This window comes from Onychostoma macrolepis, chromosome 04, assembly GCF_012432095.1.
Source record: "Onychostoma macrolepis isolate SWU-2019 chromosome 04, ASM1243209v1, whole genome shotgun sequence".
NCBI lineage: Eukaryota > Metazoa > Chordata > Actinopteri > Cypriniformes > Cyprinidae > Onychostoma > Onychostoma macrolepis.
In genome coordinates this window covers 4,645,332-4,666,828 of record NC_081158.1, presented here as the reverse complement: position 1 = coordinate 4,666,828, position 21,497 = coordinate 4,645,332, and the positions used below count along the sequence as shown (strand labels likewise).

Genomic DNA, 21,497 nt, shown 5'->3' with positions numbered 1-21,497 from the left:
GTGAGCTTCAACTGGTAACCAGTGCATGGAGATAAAAAGAGGTGTGACAGGGGTCTGTTTGGGTTCCTTGACAACCAGTCAAGCTGCTGCATTCTGAATTATTTGTAGAGATTTGATTGCACATGACAGAAGTCCAGCCAGAAGAGCTTTGCAGTAGTCCAGCCTAGAAATGACAAGGGCCTGTTCAAGAAGTTGTGCAACATGCTCCATTAGGAAGGGCCTGATCTTTCTGATGTTATGCAATGCAAACCTGCATGATTGAGTGGTTTTTGAAAGTCAGCTGGTCATCAAAGATTTTACCAAGATTTTTGACTGAACTTGATGGGGTAATTGTTGATGGACCTAGCTGGATGGGGAAATCATGCTGTAGAGTTGGAGTGACAGAGAAGATGAGAAGCTTGAGCTTTGCCAGGTTGAGCTGTAGGTTCTTTTATCCATGCCGAGATGTCCACCAGGCAGCCTGAGATCCGTGCAGCAACCGTTGGATCATTTGGTTGAAATGAAAGATAGAGCTGTGTGTTATCATACCAGTGGTAAAATAAACCATGCGCCTGTATGATGGGTCCCAGTGATGTAGTGTACAGGTGCTGGTCATATAATTAGAATATCATCAAAAAGTTGATTTATTTCACTAATTCCATTCAAAAAGTGAAACTTGTATATTATATTAATTCATTACACACAGACTGATATATTTAAAATGTTTATTTCTTTTAATTTTGATGATTAGTGCTTACAGCTCATGAAAGTCAAAAATCAGTATCTCAAAATACTGGCATGGCAGCCCAAATCATCACTGACTGTGGAAACTTCACACTGGACTTCAAGCAACATGGATTCTGTGCCTCTCCACTCTTCCTTCAGACTCTGGGACCTTGATTTCCAAATGAAATGTAAAATTTACTTTCATCTGAAAAGTGGACTTTGGACCACTGAGCAACAGTCCAGTTCTTTTTCTTCACAGCCCAGTTAAGATGCTTCTGACGTTGTCTCTAGTTCAGAAGTGGCTTGGTAGCCCTTTTCCTGAAGACGTCTGAGTGTGGTGACTCTTGATGCACTGACTCCAGCTTCAGTTCTCTCCTTGTGAAGCTCTCACAAGTGTTTGAATCGGCTTTGCTTGACAGTATTCTCAAGCTTGCAGTCATCCCTGCTGCTTGTGCACCTTTTCCTACCCAAATTCTTCCTTCCAGTCAACTTTGCATTTAATATGCTTTGATACAGCACTCTGTAAACAGCCACACCTTTCAGTAATGACCTTCTGTGACTTACCCACTTTGTGGAGGGTGTCAATGTTCGTCTTCTGGATCATTGCCAAGTCAGCAGTCTTCCCCATTATTGTGATTTCAAAGAACAAGAGATACCCAGAATTTATACTGTAGGGATGGTCATTTATTCAAACTCAAATGTAAATATTCTAATATTTTGAGATACTGATTTTTGACTTTCATGAGCTGCAAGGCTCTAATCATCAAAATGAAAATAAATAAACATTTGAAATATATCAGTCTGTGTGTAATGAATGAATATAATATACAAGTTTCACTTTTTGAATGGAATTAGTGAAATAAATCAACTTTTTGATGATATTCTAATTATATGACCAGCACCTGTATATGGAGGAGGTGTCCAAGAACTGATCCCTGAGGAACTCCAGTGAGCAGTTGATGTGCTTTGGATACCTCCCCTCCCCAGGCCACCCTGAAAGACCTACCTGTGAGATAGGATTCAAACCAGCGAAGTGGAATCCAGCTGTATATCCAGCAGAATGAGAACTGATGATTTGGAATCAGCTTTCACAATCTGCTGGGCTTCAGTGACAGACAGTAATACAGTCTCAGTTGAATGGCCACTTCTGAAATCTGTTTATCGGTTAATTTTAAGATTTTAAATGACATTTATCCTCTTGTTGACTTTCTAAGTCTGATCAAAATAACTGTTTTCAGTAATTATATTGAAACAACTGATCATCTTTCAGAAATAAGTGTGTGTCAAGGAGGCTTTAGAGTGTATTAATGTTAGGGGTTGCTGGATTATTTGTTAAACAATCAGTTTAATCTGTTAAATTGCTACGATAACTCAAATTTTCTGAACCGGATATGACATATTTTCTTATCCTTATCTAAAAGTTTACAACCTCTTTTACTCTTTATAAAAGTTATGTGTTAGTCCATTAGTTGTCCTCATTGTGAAAAGATGGATCTCAAAACCATGCAGTGTTGTAAAGGATTCATATATGCAGATGCTGGAAAACCAAAAAATGTGCAGGACCTTAAGGATTTTTCTGAAGAACAGTGGACAGTTCAGGACAAACGAGACTCATGAACATCTCATGAAACTCAGAAATCATTTGTAATCCAGGTCAACAAGGTAGAAACTTTTTACACAGTTTTGTGAATGTAGTGTCTTTATTGAACACATGCCATTAAATCAGTTCAAAAGCTTCCAAGAAACTTTTTCTTGCCTCTGTATATGTTGACACAAACAATACCAACATCCTCTGAGCTTGCCTCTTTTTTTTGTGGAAAGTACTTTCGGGGGCAGTCCTGGTGTTTTATCCCCAGAAATTTCTTTGTTTTACAGCACATTCAAAAACACCTCACAAATACATTGCAAATAAGCTTAGCAACACCTCTATATCATTTAAATTAAAGGGCGTCTACCTCAACTGTTAAAAAAATGAAAGTATTGCAAAGAAGATGGTCAGGCGTTCTCACTAGGGCTGCGATGATAAATCGATGCAGAATCGATTCGTGGAACGCTTCTGAGATCTTCCGAATGCATCGCGATTCTCTCTGGAATCGATTCTGATCTTAGATTTTAACAGCAGATGGCGCTCTAATCTAGTTTTTATCCGCACATTCAAATGCTCATGAAGAAGAGTGCTGAAGAGCACTTGTGCGTTCGGCTGAGTCATGTAATTTCACGTCGGCTCAGAATGCTTTTATGACGCAAGATTAATGTAAACATCCCACTGTGAACAACTTCAACCTTTTCGAGTTTTATGAATGATTATTTTAGGTTCAAGTGTGTGCAAGGATTTAGAAACAAGCAGAGTAACTGTTTCTAAAGCATGCAGCGCCATCTGCTGTTCAAAACTAACCTCAGAATCGACTCAAGAAGGAATCGCGATGTATTCGGAAAATCTCAAAATTGATGCTGAATCATTTCTCCATTCGCGATGCATCGATTCAAAAGGTAAAGTATAAAGAGATGTAGGATATAACTAACACAATAATACAAATAAAAGAAGTGATCATGAGGTGGAAATCAGATGCTCACATTCAGCTGCTTATTTCAAATGGATATACATTTTCTATTGTCATATTCTTTAACAAAGAACAAAACAGGCTCTCACATTTACATGACTTTGCATATGCATGTATAAGTGTGATGATTTTATTGCATTGATCCCAATTAAACTGTCTTTCTTCAGAGTGAATGCACAGATGATTGCTGATATTACCCCTTTTTCTAAACCATGTCACACTAAGGAAAACGATGAATTATTTCCAGAATGAGTTTGCAAATGATGTTTCAGGCTTATGTGATATGGGAAAGTCATATCACACTGAACACACTTGTAAGGCTTCTCTCCAGTGTGAACTCTCTTAAGGTTTTCTTTAACCGTGAAGCTCTTTCCACACAGTTTGCAGGTGAAAGGCTTCTCTCCAGTGTGAACTCTCATGTGATCCTCCAGGTTTGCTGTTTGTTAAATTCATTCCACATTGATGGCACATGTAAGGCTTCACCCTGATGTGAATTTTTACATGATTCTCAAGGTGACTCCTGTCTGTGAAACTCCTTTCACACTGATGACATATAAAACAGTCCTCTACTGAGTGAATCCTCATGTGATGATTAAAGTGTGATTTGTCATGTGAACATTAAGATTTCCTTTCTGACTAAAACTCTTTCCACACAGAGAGCAGACAAACGGCTTCTCTCCAGTGTGAACTCTCATGTGATTATTAAGATTTTCTTTTCGCCTGAAGCCCTTCCCACACAGTTTGCAGGAGTAAGGCTTTTCTCCAGTGTGATATGTCATGTGGGCATTAAGATCTCTTTTCTGACTGAAACTCTTTCCACACTGAGAGCAGATAAACGGCTTCTCTCCAGTGTGAACTCTCATGTGATTCTTAAGATTTTCTTTTCGTCTGAAGCTCTTCCCACACAGTTTGCAGGAGTAAGGCTTTTCTCCGGTGTGATTTGTCATGTGGTCATTAAGATCTCTTTTCTGACTGAAACTCTTTCCACACTGAGAGCAGATGAATGGCTTCTCTCCAGTGTGAACTCTCATGTGATTCTTAAGATTTTCTTTTCGTCTGAAGGTCTTCCCACACAGTTTGCAGGAGTAAGACTTTTCTCCAATGTGATTTATCATGTGGGCATTAAGATCTCTTTTCTGTCTAAAAGTCTTTCCACACTGAGAGCATATGAACAGCTTCTCTCCAGCATGGATTTTCAAGTGGTCTTCAAAGCCTTGTTTTTGAGTGAAACTCTGCCCACACGGTTTGCAGTTGTAAGGTTTCTCTCTAGTATGAATTCTCATGTGGCCTGTAAGGATTTTGTTCCGTTTAAAACTCTTTCCACACTGAGAGCATATGAACGGCTTCTCTCCAGTGTTAATTCTCATGTGGGCATTAAGGTTCATAGTTTCTGTTTTATCAGTCTGTGAGTAACTAAATGATTCTTTACCAGTCTTAAAGTTTTTCTCTTCCATTTCATTTAGTTCTTGACTCTCCTCTTTCAGTGTCATCAGGTCTAGGGTAAAAAGAAACAAAAACAAGTTAAACACCAGTTTAATGTCACAAAGCATCATACAGTGGAAAAGAAAAGAAAAAAAAGATCCCCTGCTGATTTTGTACGTTTGCCCACTGACAAAGAAATTATCAGTCTATAATTTTAATGGTAGGTTTATTTGAACAGTGAGAGATAATAGCAACAAAAAAATCCAGAAAAACTAATTTCAAAAAAGTTATGAATCGATTTGCATTTTAATGAGTGAAATAAGTATTTGACCCCTTTGCAAAACGACTTTGTACTTGGTGGCAAAACCCTTGTTGGCAATCACAGAGGTCAGACGTTTCTTGTAGTTGGCCACCAGGTTTGCACACATCTCAAGAGGGATTCTGTCCCACTCCTCTTTGCAGATCCTCTCCAAGTCATTAAGGTTTTGAGGCTGACGTTTGGCAACTTGAACCTTCAGCTCCCTCCACAGATTTTCTATGGGATTAAGGTCTGGACACTGGCTAGGCCACTCCAGGACCTTAATGTGCTTCTTCTTGAGCCACTCCTTTGTTGCCTTGGCCGTGTGTTTTGGGTCATTGTCGTGCTGGAATACCCATCCATGACCCATTTTCAATGCCCTGGCTGGCTTCAATGCCCTGGCCCTGACGGTACACGGCCCCGTCCATCGTCCCTTTGATGCGGTGCAGTTGTCCTGTCCCCTTAGCAGAAAAACACCCCCAAAGCATAATGTTTCCACCTCCATGTTTGACGGTGGGGATGGTGTTCTTGTAGTCACTGGCAGCATTCCTCCTCCTCCAAACACGGCGAGCTGAGTTGATGCCAAAGAGCTGGATTTTGGTCTCATCTGACCACAACACTTTCACCCAGTTCTCCTCTGAATCATTGGCAAACTTCAGACGGGCTGTACATGTGCTTTCTTGAGCAGGGGGACCTTGTGAGTGCTGCAGGATTTCAGTCCTTCACGGCGTAGTGTGTTACCAGTCGTTTTCTTGGTGACTATAGTCCCAGCTGCCTTGAGATCATTGATAAGATCCTCCCGTGTAGTTCTGGGCTGATTCCTCACCGTTCTCATTATCATTGAAACTCCACGAGGTGAGATCTTCCATGGAGCCCCAGACCGAGGGAGATTGACAGTTATTTTGTGTTTCTTCCATTTGCGAATAATCGCATCAACTGTTGTCACCTTCTCACCAAGCTGCTTGACGATGGTCTTGTAGCCCATTCCACTCTTGTGTAGGTCTACAATCTTGTCCCTGACATCCTTGGACAGCTCTTTGGTCTTGGCCATGGTGGAGAGTTTGGAATCTGATTGATTGATTGCTTCTGTGGACAGGTGTCTTTTATAAAGGTGACAAACTGAGATTAGGAGCACTCACTTTAAAGCCCAAAACACACTGCACGATTTTAGCAATCCTATAAGAGCACTGCATGTCACACTGTACGACATAGATTTAATACACTTGGCTACGACATGTGTATAGATTGTACGACGACTCGTACGATACGACGCACGTTACTATAGAAGAATAAAACGTCATCAGTATGAGCTAGTGCTAAACAAATGAGTATGATAAATCACACTTTAGCAGTTGAATTTTTTTATGTGTTCTGAAAAAAGGAAGCGGCGGAAGAGGAAGGGATAAGAGCTTGAGGTAAGCAGTTTTATGTTTTAGCACCATGTCGCGTTGATTTCATGTCGCATTTTTATTGGGTTGGTCAGTAAACGTGGATCATACCAGTAAACACACTGTGCGATGATCATGCTGTATTGTAAGCTATCTTTGGTCGCAAAGATAGCTAAAATGGCTCATTCAAACACGCCTCCACATGTCTACGTCACGATGTGGAAATATTTGCGTAACGCCGCCCAAATGTTCAGCAAAGAAAGAAGGTGTGGTTTCAGTAACCGCAGTAGTGTTGATGCAGGCAGTCATGTCAGGGAGACGCTGTGTTTCTAGGCGAAAGCAAAAGCACTTTATTTGGTCTTCCGAAAGTAGATGCATTTAGGAATCATTAAGATTATTTATTTACAACAGAACAGCACAACCCAGATGTTATCACAATGCATTTTATGGACAACAGTTTCGTGAACCTAGTAGAGGAGGTAATTTTGACTTCTGCATCAGCGACTATGTTTTGTTATTAGTTGAAGTATTTGCTATTGACTGCTCAAATGGGGATGTTTTGCGCGTCGCTCGCGTGTGTGTGAGAGAGGGAGACATGGTATATTTGACTTGGCCCTTGATGTAACTAAATGATGTACATTTTAGGTTATCTGAGAAAACATTTACTATCTAATCATCACCTGTGTGTGACTGTAGATGTCTCAGAGTTGTTACCGTTCTGTGCCCATCATCCGCTATTTCCAGCACTTAATCAAGCCACTCTTCTTTAATACACCAGGACGTTTTTTTTCACGTCATTGCGTTGGCTCTCGATTTGAGCTATTTCGTCTGCAACCATTGAAGTATTCGGTTTCTACAGCGACTCATTTGGCGCACATCATTCTCTGAAACCTGTAAACCGCATTCACTGGTTCTAACTCTATAGCGGTTTACCCGATCAATTCTTTCGTTTTTACTAAAATACAATCAAATGGCTTTCTCAAATCATTTTTGCGTGTACACGGCACATTATTTCTCTGCACGGCGACACGTGCAGCTTAGAGAGAACATTGCATACGAGCATCATCACTGCGTCTCTCACGCGACTCTGTTCCCCTCTCGGGTTTGAACTGATGGTAAAACTAAGGACATTATTAACTGTCTTTACATTTATTTTGCAAGCTAAAGCTCGCAATTATGGAAAGGGGCGTTACATTTCCGACTCGTGCTTGTGGTGTTCGGCCAATCGCAATTCACTGCGTCAGTTGGCCAATCAGAGCAGACTGCACTTGTCGGAAGGAGGGGCTTTGTTGAAAACGAAGCGTTTGAGAGAGGCGGGGCATAGATGACCTACAATAATGTACAGCATTTGAAAAATAATGTGTTTTTTGAACATTAAAGCATGTCAACATATTCTGTTACACTAAATACACAAAATAATGATCTTTAAAAAAAGCATCATATGACCCCTTTAAACCTACCCATACTACCAAACCTGTCACTAACCTTAAATATATCCCACCTCAATGGCAGCAAAAGTGTTTTGAAATACAATATCAACACAATAAGTACATTGTACTTATTTTTTGGTGTAAGTACATAGTAGTTAAGGCCACCTAATATAAAGTGTGACCATTTTTTGAAATGTTTTTCTGGATTTTTTTGTTGTTATTCTGTCTCTCAATGTTCAAATAAACCTAACATTAAAATTATAGACTGATCATTTCTTTGTCAGTGGGCAAACGTACAAAATCAGCAGGGGATCAAACCATTTTTTTCCCACTGTACATATAAGCATTTAGACCTGTAATCTCTGAACCTCTTCTCCTTAATACTGTTAACTCTTAACTTTCCTTAGCACGCATCCCAAATATACCCCCTCATTAAAACCACAGAAGTGCACTGCACACATTTCAGTTGGGATCCTGCGAATGGTCAAATATATACTGCGGGTCCCTTGATTTAAAAAGAAGAATGGAGTCAACATGTTCAGAAAAGACTTAAAGAGGGTTTTTATTATACAAATCAAAAACAAGGCAAGTCTGATATTCTGACAAATTTCCCCCAGACAGTAAAAATGTTAAAGGGCAGTTCCACAAAAAATGATTGCACAGTTATTTACAAACTGTGTTTCCAACACTGCTACATTTTCTGATGTCCAAAAGGCACTGAATACATGGTAAGCTGGCCCATATTGCAAAAAGTTACTTCACTATATCTGCCACAACAGTGCCATGTGAAAGACTTCTTTTTGGAAGGCTACATTGTGCAGTAGAAGAGGTCATCGGAAAATGTGAACAAGCTAGTCTGCCTGAGCAACTGGTTGAAAAAAGTAGACTGTGTAACTGGTTTACAATGTTACACAGATGCACACTGCTTCAAATAATCGTCTCCAATCAATAATGTAGAGACTGTTCACTCGGTCTCTTCACAGACATTATGGAATTTCATTTCTATTAGAGACCTGCTTATTGCTGCATTCATTTGAATTGATGTTACTAATTAAGAGTTGATATTACTGTTTTACTTACTAATGTCACTAACAAACAGTTAACAAGTAAGTTACTTATGAACTGCAGACATATCTAGCAGATACCAACAAATGATGCAAAGTAATGTCTGCTACAAAGTCATATGTTCATATGGTCCCTGTCAATGTAAAATGCTCCCTGGTACTTTTGCACTCAACAATTTTAGAGATTGTTCTTGAATACTTGTTAAATAAATGCTCATGATTTAAATAAACCTGAACGATATGTTTCCTTAAACCAGTTTGTCATGCATTTCTTTATTTTAATACATTATTATATTACAATAAGAGTGCGATTAATCATGATTAAATGACAAAACAATTAATCACAATTACAAATTTTAATCAATTGGCAACATTAATATTTACATAAAAAGTTTAGTGCAGTTAAAAAATATGTGATGCTATAAGATTAATTTTTAATATATAGATATTTGAATAAACAGTCAGGTTTGGAAGTATTCGGACACTGACTGAGTTTTTGTGCATTTTCCTTTATATACCACAACAATGGATTTGACAAAAACAATCAAGATGTGATTGAAGTGCACACTTTTAGCTTTATTTTAAGAGGTTCCAAAAAAATATGACATTCAAATACTCAATAGTATTTGGACAGTTGACTAAGAAGAGGTTAATTGACCAGGTGCTGTCCATTCCCTGGTTACTTCAAGACAAATTAAACAGATAAAAGATCTGGAGTTGATATGAGGTACAAATTGGCATTTCGAAGCTGTTTGACTGGTGCTACCAATATGAAGTCCAAGGACATCTCAATGAAAGTGAAGGAGGCCATCATTAAGCTGAAAAATCACCCCCCATAAATCTATAAGAGATTTAGGTGAAAAAAACCTTAGGTGTGGCCAGATCAATGGTTGGCTACATTCTTAAGAAGAAAGCACTGGTGAGCTCAACAACATCAAAAGGCCTGGAAGACCACAGAAGACAACTAAAGTGGATAATCGCAGAATCCTTTCCTTGGTGAAGAAAAACTTTTACTTTTTCTATGTACACAAAAGGCCTATTTCTAACTAATCTGTCTAAATCTGTGTTAGTGAGCACTTCTCCTTTGCCGAGATACTCCATCCACCTCACAGGTGTGGCATATCAAGATGCTGATTAGACAGCATGATTATTGCACAGGTGTGCCTTAGGCTGGCCACAATAAAAGGCCACTCTAAAATGTGCAGTTTTACTGTATTTGGGGGGGGGGGGTATGTTATGTATTCGTTGTCCATAACATACACCTGCCCATACCATAACCCCACCGCCACCACCAACGTTGACATCAGCAAACCGCTCACCCACACGACGCCATACATGCTGTCTGCCATCTGCCCTGTACAGTGAAAACCGGGATTCATCCGTGAAGAGAACACCTCTCCAAAGATTGTTGCAGCAGCTGTCTGGGTGGCTGGTCTCAGAGATCTTGGAGGTGAAGATGCTGGATGTGGAGGTCCTGGGCTGGTGTGGTTACACGTGGTCTGCGGTTGTGAGGCCGGTTGGATGTGCTGCCAAATTCTCTGAAACGCCTTTGGAGACGGCTTATGGTAAAGAAATGAACATTCAATTCAAGGGCAACAGCTCTGATGGACATTCCTGCAGTCAGCATGCCAGTTGCACGCTTCATCAAAACTTGCGACATCTGTGGCATTGTGCAGTGTGATAAAACTGCACATTTTAGAGTGGCCTTTTATTGTGGCCAGCCTAAGGCACACCTGTGCAATAATCATGCTGTCTAATCAGCATCTTGATATGCCACACCTGTGAGGTGGATGGAGTATCTCGGCAAAGGAGAAGTGCTCACTAACACAGATTTAGACAGATTTGTGAACAATATTTGAGAGAAATAGGCCTTTTGTGTACATAGAAAAAGTCTTAGATCTTTGAGTTCAGCTCATGAAAAATGGGGGCAAAAACAAAAGTGTTGCGTTTATAATTTTGATCAGTGCAAATATATGTAATAAATGTTAAAATATCTCGAATGTTGGTGGCATTTTTATTTGTTTGTTGACTGAATGCTCGCAATGCTCTTTTAAACATTTTCCTCCCTCCTTTGTCCCCTCTTTCATCTCTAAAAGCTGACGACTGGGGGCAGTCATGGCCCAATGGATAGAGAGTAACCCGAAGGTTGCAGGTTCGAGTCTCAGGTCCGACAGGAATTGGTGGTGGGAGTGAATGACCTGCGCTTTCTTCCACCAATCAATACCATGACTGAGGTGAGACCCTTGAGAAAGGCAACGAACCGCCCACTGCTCCGGGTGTGTGTGCACTCGGATGGGTTAAATGCAGCGGACAAATTCCAAGTATTCCAACATACTTGGCCACATGTCACTTCACTTTCACTTTTCCACGTTCTTCATTAACAAAATTAAAACCATCAGTTCTCAGTTTTCCACACCACAATCTGTCAAGCACATCTTGCCAGCAAACATACAGGTGCTGGTCATATAATTAGAATATCATCAAAAAGTTGATTTATTTCACTAATTCCATTCAAAAAGTGAAACTTGTATATTATATTCATTCATTACACACAGACTGATATATTTCAAATGTTTATTTCTTTTAATTTTGATGATTATAAAAAAAAAAATCCCAAAATCAGTATCTCAGAAAATTAGAATATTACTTAAGACCAATACAAAGAAAGGATTTTTAGAAATCTTGGCCAACTGAAAAGTATGAAAATGAAAAGTATGAGCATGTACAGCACTCAATACTTAGTTGGGGCTCCTTTTGCCTGAATTACTGCAGCAATGCGGCGTGGCATGGAGTCGATCAGTCTGTGGCACTGCTCAGGTGTTATGAGAGCCCAGGTTGCTCTGATAGTGGCCTTCAGCTCTTCTGCATTGTTGGGTCTGGCATATTGCATATTCCTCTTCACAATACCCCATAGATTTTCTATGGGGTTAAGGTCAGGCGAGTTTGCTGGCCAATTAAGAACAGGGATACCATGGTCCTTAAACCAGATACTGGTTGCTTTGGCACTGTGTGCAGGTGCCAAGTCCTGTTGGAAAATGTAATCTGCATCTCCATAAAGTTGGTCAGCAGAAGGAAGCATGAAGTGCTCTAAAACTTCCTGGTATACGGCTGCGTTGACCTTGGACCTCAGAAAACACAGTGGACCAACACCAGCAGATGACATGGCACCCCAAACCATCACTGACTGTGGAAACTTTACACTGGACCTCAAGCAACGTGGATTGTGTGCCTCTCCTCTCTTCCTCCAGACTCTGGGACCCTGATTTCCAAAGGAAATGCAAAATTTACTTTCATCTGAGAAACTCAGCAGCAGTCCAGTCCTTTTTGTCTTTAGCCCAGGCGAGACGCTTCTGACGCTGTCTGTTGTTCAAGAGTGGCTTGACACAAGGAATGCGACAGCTGAAACCCATGTCTTGCATACGTCTGTGCGTAGTGGTTCTTGAAGCACTGACTCCAGCTGCAGTCCACTCTTTGTGAATCTCCCCCATATTTTTGAATGGGTTTTGTTTCACAATCCTCTCCAGGGTGCAGTTATCCCTATTGCTTGTACACTTTTTTCTACCACATCTTTTCCTTCCCTTCGCCTCTCTATTAATGTGCTTGGACACAGAGCTCTGTGAACAGCCAGCCTCTTTTGCAATGACCTTTTGTGTCTTGCCCTCCTTGTGCAACGTGTCAATGGTCGTCTTTTGGACAACTGTCAAGTCAGCAGTCTTCCCCATGATTGTGTAGCCTACAGAACTAGACTGAGAGACCATTTAAAGGCCTTTGCAGGTGTTTTGAGTTAATTAGCTGATTAGAGTGTGGCACCAGGTGTCTTCAATATTGAACCTTTTCACAATATTCTATTTTTCTGAGATACTGAATTTGGGATTTTCCTTAGTTGTCAGTTATAATCATCAAAATGAAAAGAAATAAACATTTGAAATATCAGTCTGTGTGTAATGAATGAATATAATACACAAGTTTCACTTTTTGAATAGAATTAGTGAAATAAATAAACTTTTTGATGATATTCTAATTATATGACCAGCACCTGTACACTCATTCACATCCTTCTCTTCACTCTATGAGGCAGAAGTCTCCAAACTCATCCTTTCTAATCATCCTACTACTTGATCCTTTTCCATCTCATCTCCTTCAAGCCATTTCTCCTTCAGTTGTACCTGCACTCACTCAAATCATTAAAGCTGGCTGCACACGATTTTCAAATCTTAAACTATTTTAAAACCATGGGAGACCACAGACATGAAGACAGTTCAACCGATTTTTAGCCTTATAATCATCTGAACGAACACACTAGATTTTTGGACCAGACCACGAGACCACACACTTGAAGATTGTAGGAACGATTTCACAGTGACACGAGATCTCACTGACACTCGCGAGATCAAACGTGCCTAGAGAAGAAAAACAATTAGAGGACAATCAACGTTGTCAGCTGGCTCTCCTGGCTTGCGTTCTGTTTCACAGTGAAAAACAAAGTATTGAAAAGAATATGGGAGATATTCTCTACTTTCATGCCATGTTTGTGGCTGCCAAGTTTCAGCTGTAGAAGCACGCAACATCCGGTAGGTGACGCTTGCTCGCTCTCATTGGCTATCAAGTCAGAGGCAGCCCAATGAAGAGTCGTAAATATCAAACGTGTTTGATAATTACGATTTGAATTCGGATATGCTCTGTCTCGTTTGGGAACAGATAAAAATGCTTGCGACAAGCTGCGACAAATGATGCAAAGTAATCTGTTCAGGGGTGCAAATCGGCCTTAAAATCGGCCTTAAACTCCTCTAGTGTGCGGCCAGCCTAACACATCCCTTCACACTGGTGTTTTTCCCTCAGCATTTAGACAGGCTCGTATAACCTCATTACTTCAGAAACCAACCCTTAACCCATCTCTTTTAGAGCAGTGGTTCTCAATTCCAGTCCTGGGGACCCCCTGCTCTGCATATTTAACACACCTGATTGAGATCATCAGCTTGTTAGGGGAGAGAGCCATGAACTGAACTAACGAGCTGATGAGCTCAGTGCTCCCCAGGACTGGAATTGAGAACTAGGGATGCAACGTTACCATTTTTTCAGAACCGATCTGATCCCGAAAATTTTGAGTATCTACCGATACCGATCCAATCTGATACCAGCGCAGAATTTCTATTCTTCTGTGTGTTGACCTGATCATCACTCTTTTGTGTGAATCACAATCTACTACATATAGATAACTTCATTTTAATGAAAATATATATAAATCAAACAAATGAAAAAATATATAATCATAATCTATGACAAAAATACTATTATAAACTAGGTTAGTGTATAATTTAGCAGCAAAAGATACTCTGGAAAAATCATGAGTGCACAATTTGATAAAACCTAGTGAAATATTTTTATTTACAAATAAGTGTAGGACTAAATCTGGTCAAATGGTACACATTGATCTTCATATTGTTGTAAAATACATTAATGAAAAACAAGCAAATACATTTATATATAAATATATACTGAAGGCAGCAACATATGATAGATAGGACAGAACAAGAAAGACTATTAATAATCTTTCATTGCGCAAAAGTATTATAATACGAAAGGCTCCAATACAGAGCAGCACAAAGCGCTTATGCACATGCCGAGCGCAGAATGATGCGCTTGAAGCATCACGGAGTAACAGCACGCAGGCTGCGCAGCCCTCCGAGTTCAAAGTACAAAGGGAAAATATATTGATGCGTAGCATATTAAATCTGTGCGTTACTTTATTAAGCCTTTTCTTTTAACAGTTTTAAACCTCGGTTACTGTGCGGTCTTGAAGAGAGTTTGACTGTAGTAACAAAACGTGACGCACAGTTTGAACGCTGAATGGAGGATGACAGACAGACAGACACAGCGGAGAGAAGAATGACTTGAATATTCATCTGTACCTCAGATTAAACTATGCAACAGCTTCAGAACACTTGAAACAGTGCACAAAAATTGTATGGTGCTTTATAATGTCTTTGTGCCTTTCGTGGAGCTCAACAATAACACAGAATAGTATACGCACAATATCGGATTTGGATCGGTCTTGTCTGATCGATACCCAATCCACAGAAAATGACCGTATCGGAGCCGATACCGATACTGAGTATGAAACCAACCTGTTTGTTCCTCAGTATCTTCATGTTTGACTTCAATCTTCACGTCTTCTCTCTCTTCTTTAATAAACATCATCTCTGTTTGTTGTGTCTCAGTATCTTCATGTTTGACTCTGAAAGCATCTTCAATCTTCAGGTCTTCTCTCTCCTCTTTAATAAACTCCATCTTTATAACAGTGTGCTTCAGCAGGAGTTTCTCTGTGTGTTTGACTTTGAACACTTCATCCTGTTTAAGATGAGAATAAAATAAAATAAACCCAAACTAAATCTCTGTGTGTCTCAATCAGCTCTAGTTCAGCAGCGCACTAGTAAGAGTTAATGACCTGATTACACTAAAACACTCAAAACTAGCAAATAATAACGACAATTAATATTTATGCACTGGTGATTTACATTTGGTATGTGATGATTTGTAGATTATATTTAATGGATTACATTTTCATGGAAATCTTGTCAGATTTGTATTAGTTATTACATGTTTGTGTTGTTGTTCTCGTTGTATTTAGATGCTGTAATTCGAGTCCTTATCAACAATGAGTTGGTTTTAAAAAGCTCGGTTTCTCTATCGTTTCTTACCAGCGATCAAACAGCAGGTTCTCTATCAAACTGTAAGAACGGCTTGTATTGGTTTATACACTTTAAAGGATTAAAAACCCAAACCTTTTTATCCAACAGAATCGCGCAGCGCAGCCTTATGACGTCATAGCGCCACGCCAAAATAAAAGTCCTGTTCAGACGAAATAGAAACTCACTCCCTGCGTCGCAATGTTCATACTATACATAGTATGTGAGACTGCAATAAGTGTGTCCCAAAGCATGGTATGTTGAAAAGAGTATGCCAAAAGTCCCCGGATGGTCTACTATTTCAGGTCGATTTTTGAAGTGTGGATCCGTGGCTTTGGCGAAGGATTCGGTCCAGAACTACAAACACGAATAAAAAGCGTTAGAAAAACTACAAACGTGGCGGATGCGCGCGATCAATGGTTAGGTAGAGAGGTTTACAAACGGGGGTTTGAGTTACTAATAATCAACATTTAACTTGGTAAAAAATATTTATTAATTGTTATCCGTGTTATATTTCATCTGCAACAGCAATGTGAACTTTTATAAACATCCATTTGGTCGTTAACTTTTAAATGCATCATTATGCAGAAAATATGAGCAGAGTTCTCCGCATGAAAGACCCGCGACTGCAGATCAACGAGCTACTTCTTTTCTCTCCAATACAGTAGGAAGTTAAATTAATTTAAATATTTGTGATATTCTCAATTCTAAATAAAGTCCAGTATCTTGATCTTCATATTACAAATGATTGGAAAGAACTGTTGAATATTTCAAACTCAATAATAATTTGTTGTTAAAATTTAAGTTTGTGGTGGCAAAAAGATCTACTAACTAAAATAGTGATGTATAAATCTTATTTCATCTCAGTTTTTCCACAGAAAATATAAGAGCAATGATTCAAATAAAAACTTTGTTTTGTTAAAGTGCATTATATTAAAGGGCCACGTTGACAGTAAAGGATTATATTGATTTTGAATGAGTGGAAAACTTCAAATAAAAAAATTAAAGTGGTTCAAATAATTTGTGATGACTCAAATTTCAGGTTTTCACAGAAATGATTTCATTAAGCCCTCTTATAGTGATCCCAATGCTCCGAATAGTAATTAAACATCTAAATTGATCTTTATTTGTGTTTTTGAGAGGTGTACCTTTTTCTCTGGTCACTTCTGGACGACTGGTGCACATAGTCTATTATGTCTTCAGTAAACGTTTGTTAGCTGTCGGAGAAGACGCCTGATGTGTAACATTATATTAGATCCATCCATGCATTACAGCAGGTCTTAATATAATCTGTCTCGTTTATGTTACTCTAACAATAAAAGAAAGGAGGGAATCACTCGCTGCTCTTGACTGAACTGCTTTTGTAGCTTTAATAACCCGTTTATTTGGAATGAACACTACTTTTTACATTTGATTATTTTTCTTCCTGCTTAGATGTACAATTAAGTAATGCACTATTTGTTTCTATTTGTTCTATTGTTTATTTGCATCTTTGTTCTTATTTTTAACTTTTGTAAGACTTATTTTTAACTTTCATGATCATTGTTGGATAAAAAATGGGATGTGAAGAATGAGGTCAAAGGTCAATGAAGAGCAGAGTAGAAGAATGACAGACACAGGAAGTGAGGTTCACTCAAAGTCAGCTTTATTATGCTTGCGCTAGGGTTTATATAGCAAGTCTAGGGCGTTAACTAAAACTAACAAGTCTATATATAGATAAACAGAATAACTAATCAACTTCCTAAGAGAGATGAATAACTACGTATTCGGATATACAGTATGAAGCGTTACTTCTTGTGGAAAATAACTAGCACTTGCCTTAGGGGCGTGCATAAATACAGTAGATTACACAAGAAATGATCAGACAGAAAAAGAGACGCAAACACACTTATCTTAACAATCATGATCAGTTTAAGGAGCTTATTTGACCATATTCATGCAGAATATCAGCCCAATGTAGTTGAACATCTGATGTTGGTACAGCACTCTCAGAGAAAAGCAGTTTGAAGAGTCTCATCTGTGCTGCAGGCTGAGCCAGGATGGCAGAAACCACACAAGCTCCAAAGGGAAAGCGTGCCCTGGAAGACCGGGATTGCAGTGTCACAAAAGAAAACCTACAGAAGGCCAAGATGACGATAAGAGAAAGTATAACAAATAGGCATTTTATTTAATGTTTTGAAGCTACACATGCACCCGCACAATGGCAATTTATTTGAATATATTGTGTTGAGGTACTGGTTATTTGTTGATTACTTAAAACTGTATAAAATGTCAATAAATTGAGCAAGTTGCGATTTGGAAATATTATGTGCTTCTGCACTATTTTCATCAGTGACTTCAGGACCACGGATAACGCAGGTGAAAATGTGGACTGTGAAATCGCAGCTAAAGAAGCCACAGTATGTTGAAAAGAACCAGAGGCCAATGAAGGTTGCAAGAAGTTTTGATAGACCTGATGTTACGTGAAATTTAAAATAACATGGCTTGGCAAACAATGTGTTCGGAAAATGTGTTCTTCTGGCATTCCAAATATATTAATACGTGTGGAAAAAATCCTCTCCCTTCTCTGTGGTGCATCCTCCTAGCAACAATAATTGCAACCATACCAAGTGCAAAATAGTTTACAACATGCTTATTTTGGGCATTAAATAATGGCACAAATACTAGTAATTTGACGAGCGTAAACGTTAGCAAATCTCGTTGCGTGATTCATTTGAAGACTCTCCTCCCATAACTTTTGCGTCTGAAAGGGAAACTCCTACAAATGCATATTAAATAAGGTCAGGTGCAAAAATAACTGTGTCCACACCTTTTCGGGGCTAATTCTTCACTGCGGGTCTTTAGTAAAACCCGACAGTATTATCTGTTAATCACCCTTTTAGATCTACTAACTGTAATACTGTATGTGTCGATTAATGTCTTACTGCTTTTCAACCATATTCCTTTAATATTTAATAATTAAAAAAGACAAACAAAAATAATAGTTTTTTTTTATTTAAGGTAAATTGGTCAAGTGTTTAACAAATAGTAGTGTGTTCTTGTGTAAATTTCTAATTCCACATTAAAAATAGCCCCCCTGATAACTGAACATTACTGAGACCGATCCCAAACTGCAACATACAACGAATCCATGAGAAACTCGAACCGTTTCACAACAAATGTTCAGTAGTTAAAAAAACAAGTCTGTCACTTTTGCATACAGCTGATGCTCTTTTAATGAGGAATATCTGATAAACAAATGAAAACATTAATCTGTCTTGTTTCCCTCGGTCACAGGGCTGGTTACAGGAACAAGGTGTAGTTGAGGCAGGAGTATTTGAAAGCGTAAGGAAATCAAACAAAGACACAAACAAAACAGAAATGCAAACACGTAGGAGCACAGGAGAGATGCAATGGGTCTCATTCACTAATAACTGCGTAGATTATTCATATTAATATGCACATTCGAACTTCTCACGGAAACTTTCTGCCTCATTCACAACAAGTATGTACGCACATGAATTAGTTCTTAACCTCGTCCTAATGTTAGTGAATCTGGAGTACTCTAAATGAGCCACTGCATGCACGAGTTCAGTCATTTGCATAAAACACGCCCAGAACATCTCCATATAAGGGCTTTCCGCACATTGCTTTCTTTACAGTCTTCTGTCACTCTCATCAAAGGTCCTCCACGCAACCCCACGTGACGCTGTCTACAGACGCGCTCTCATCAGATCTTTGAGCAACACCAAGTGTGCAGTCCTCAAAATCAGTTAATACTAGGGGTTGCACCGACCAGTCAATTAGTCGACTTTAATGCTCTGCCATGATGCTTTAAGCATGTGGTCGACTAGTCGCTGGTCCTATAGAGGACGCAACAGGATAAGAAGTCCACATTTAAAATGAAAAATAAATGCATACTCCGAAAGCGCTCCACAAGACTTGTGTGATTATACCATCTGGACACTCAAAAATGAGTGTTTTAAACAGTTTATGGTACAGGTAAATTAATCGCCGTTCTAATCTAATGTGCTGCAGCATTGTAACGCACACATAGAATAATTCAGTAGCATGGGAATGTATTGTCAACACTGTTCTGTGATTTCTGAATAATACAGCTTAGAAACTGAAAAGTTCTAACATATATTCTTAGTAACTAAATCCCACAGCTTCACTATTAGTAGAGAGTCGCTGGCAGGTAGAATTCATTCACATCTCACTAATGCAATCATATAAACTTAGTCTTTACTGCGCTACTTTATCTGTATCTGATTTAGAATGAGCAGAAATCTGTGAGAAACATAACGACCCAAAGACAAAAGAACTGATAAAAATGAGCTGTTATAGGAGTAATACGGGCAGCGCAGCTTTCATCACATAAATGTGTACTTTAAAAAATCTGAAGTCATTCAAGCCCTAATTCATACACATTAAAACACCTTTTATACACAGCTTACAGAGCTCTTATTAGCCGGCTGTACATGCGCTGTTATTCAGAGAAACCTATAGCCTAACACAGCTTTTCTTACTCTTTCACTGTATTTGATTAAATATTTTTTAAGATGAAATATGCATTTTGTCGTAATTATATATCAACCATTATCCTAAAATGAAACATACATTACATATAGCCTATATATATAGATTATATAGATCAATAAAACCTGTCATTGTGTGATTTTTGTGTATGTGCGCTTTCAATTGTTCCTATTTTTTTTCTTAAATTTAGAATTAATATTAGTATGAAAGTTTTAGTTAATCATGATTTGTTCATGAAAACATTCGTACACAGGTTTCACAGACAAATTGGTGCGTACGCATGCTTAGTGAATGATGTAACACGTAGCAACCCAATATAGCCATGGCCAAAAATATCTGCACCCTTGGTAAATATGATCAAAGGCGGCTGTGAAAATTAGTCTGCATTGTTAACCCTTTTGATCTTTTATTTTCAAAAAATTCACAAAAATCTAACCTTTCATTGGATAATAAGAATTTAAAATGGGGCGAAATATCATTATGAAATAAATGTTTTTCTCTAATACACGTTGGACACAATTATTGGCACCCCTAGAAATTCTTATGAGTAAAATATCTCTGAAGTATATTCCCATTCATATTCACAATTGTGAGCACTCCAGGGTGATTATGAACATGAAATTATCCAGCCATGGCTTCCTGTTTCACAGAAATATAAATAGGAGGGAAAACAAAGCCCAAATTCCCTTAATCATCATCACAATGAGAAAAAACAAAGAATATATTTCTGATGTGCAGCAAAAGATAATTGAGCTTCACAAATTAGTGAAGTGGCGTTAAGCAGTGAAAATCCCCATTTCCACCATCAGGGCAATAATTAAGAATTTCCAATCAACATAAAATGTTATGAATCTGTCTGGAAGAGGACGTGTGTCTATATCGTCCTAATGCACGGTGAGGAGGAGAGTTTGAGCGGCTAAAGACTCTCCGAGGACCACAGCTGGAGAATTGCAGAAAATAGTTGAGTCTCGGGGTCAGAAAACCTTAAAATAATTTGTCAAACAGCAGCTACATCAGCACGTGTTGTTCGGGAGGGTTTCAAGAAGAATGCTCCTCGCTCATCCAAAAACAAACTCCAGCATATTCAGTATCAGACACGACTGGAACTTCAGATGGGACTGGCTTCTATGCTCAGATCAAACTAAAACATGAGCTTTTTAGCAGCAAACACTCAAGATGGGTTTAAAAAGTGCCCCATGTGTACAATGAAATATACTGCTGTATTTTTGATGTTGTGGCCTATATTTCTGCTGGAGGTCCTGGACATCTTGTTTAGACGCACGGCATCATGGATTCTATCAAATACCAACAGATAAAAATCAATAAGTGACTGACTCTGTTAGAAATCTTATAATGGGCCATGTTTGGATCTTCCAACCGCATAATAATCCAAACACAAACCTCAAAACAACACAAAATGGGTCA

The 21,497-nt window shown here is 38.8% G+C and overlaps 1 protein-coding gene across 1 annotated transcript; it reads right to left on the bottom strand.

The window, feature by feature from the left end:
* Positions 1–2,266: 2,266 nt before the first annotated feature.
* Positions 2,267–15,721, bottom strand: LOC131538384 (gastrula zinc finger protein XlCGF8.2DB-like). The gene is made up of 3 exons (XM_058772247.1): positions 15,651–15,721; positions 14,994–15,216; positions 2,267–4,761 (listed from the first exon to the last, which is right to left on the bottom strand). The coding sequence occupies exons 2-3, from the start codon at positions 15,154–15,156 to the stop codon at positions 3,848–3,850; spliced, it is 1,077 nt and encodes a 358-aa protein (XP_058628230.1). The 5' UTR covers positions 15,157–15,216; positions 15,651–15,721; the 3' UTR covers positions 2,267–3,847.
* Between the last annotated feature and the right edge of the window lie 5,776 nt (positions 15,722–21,497).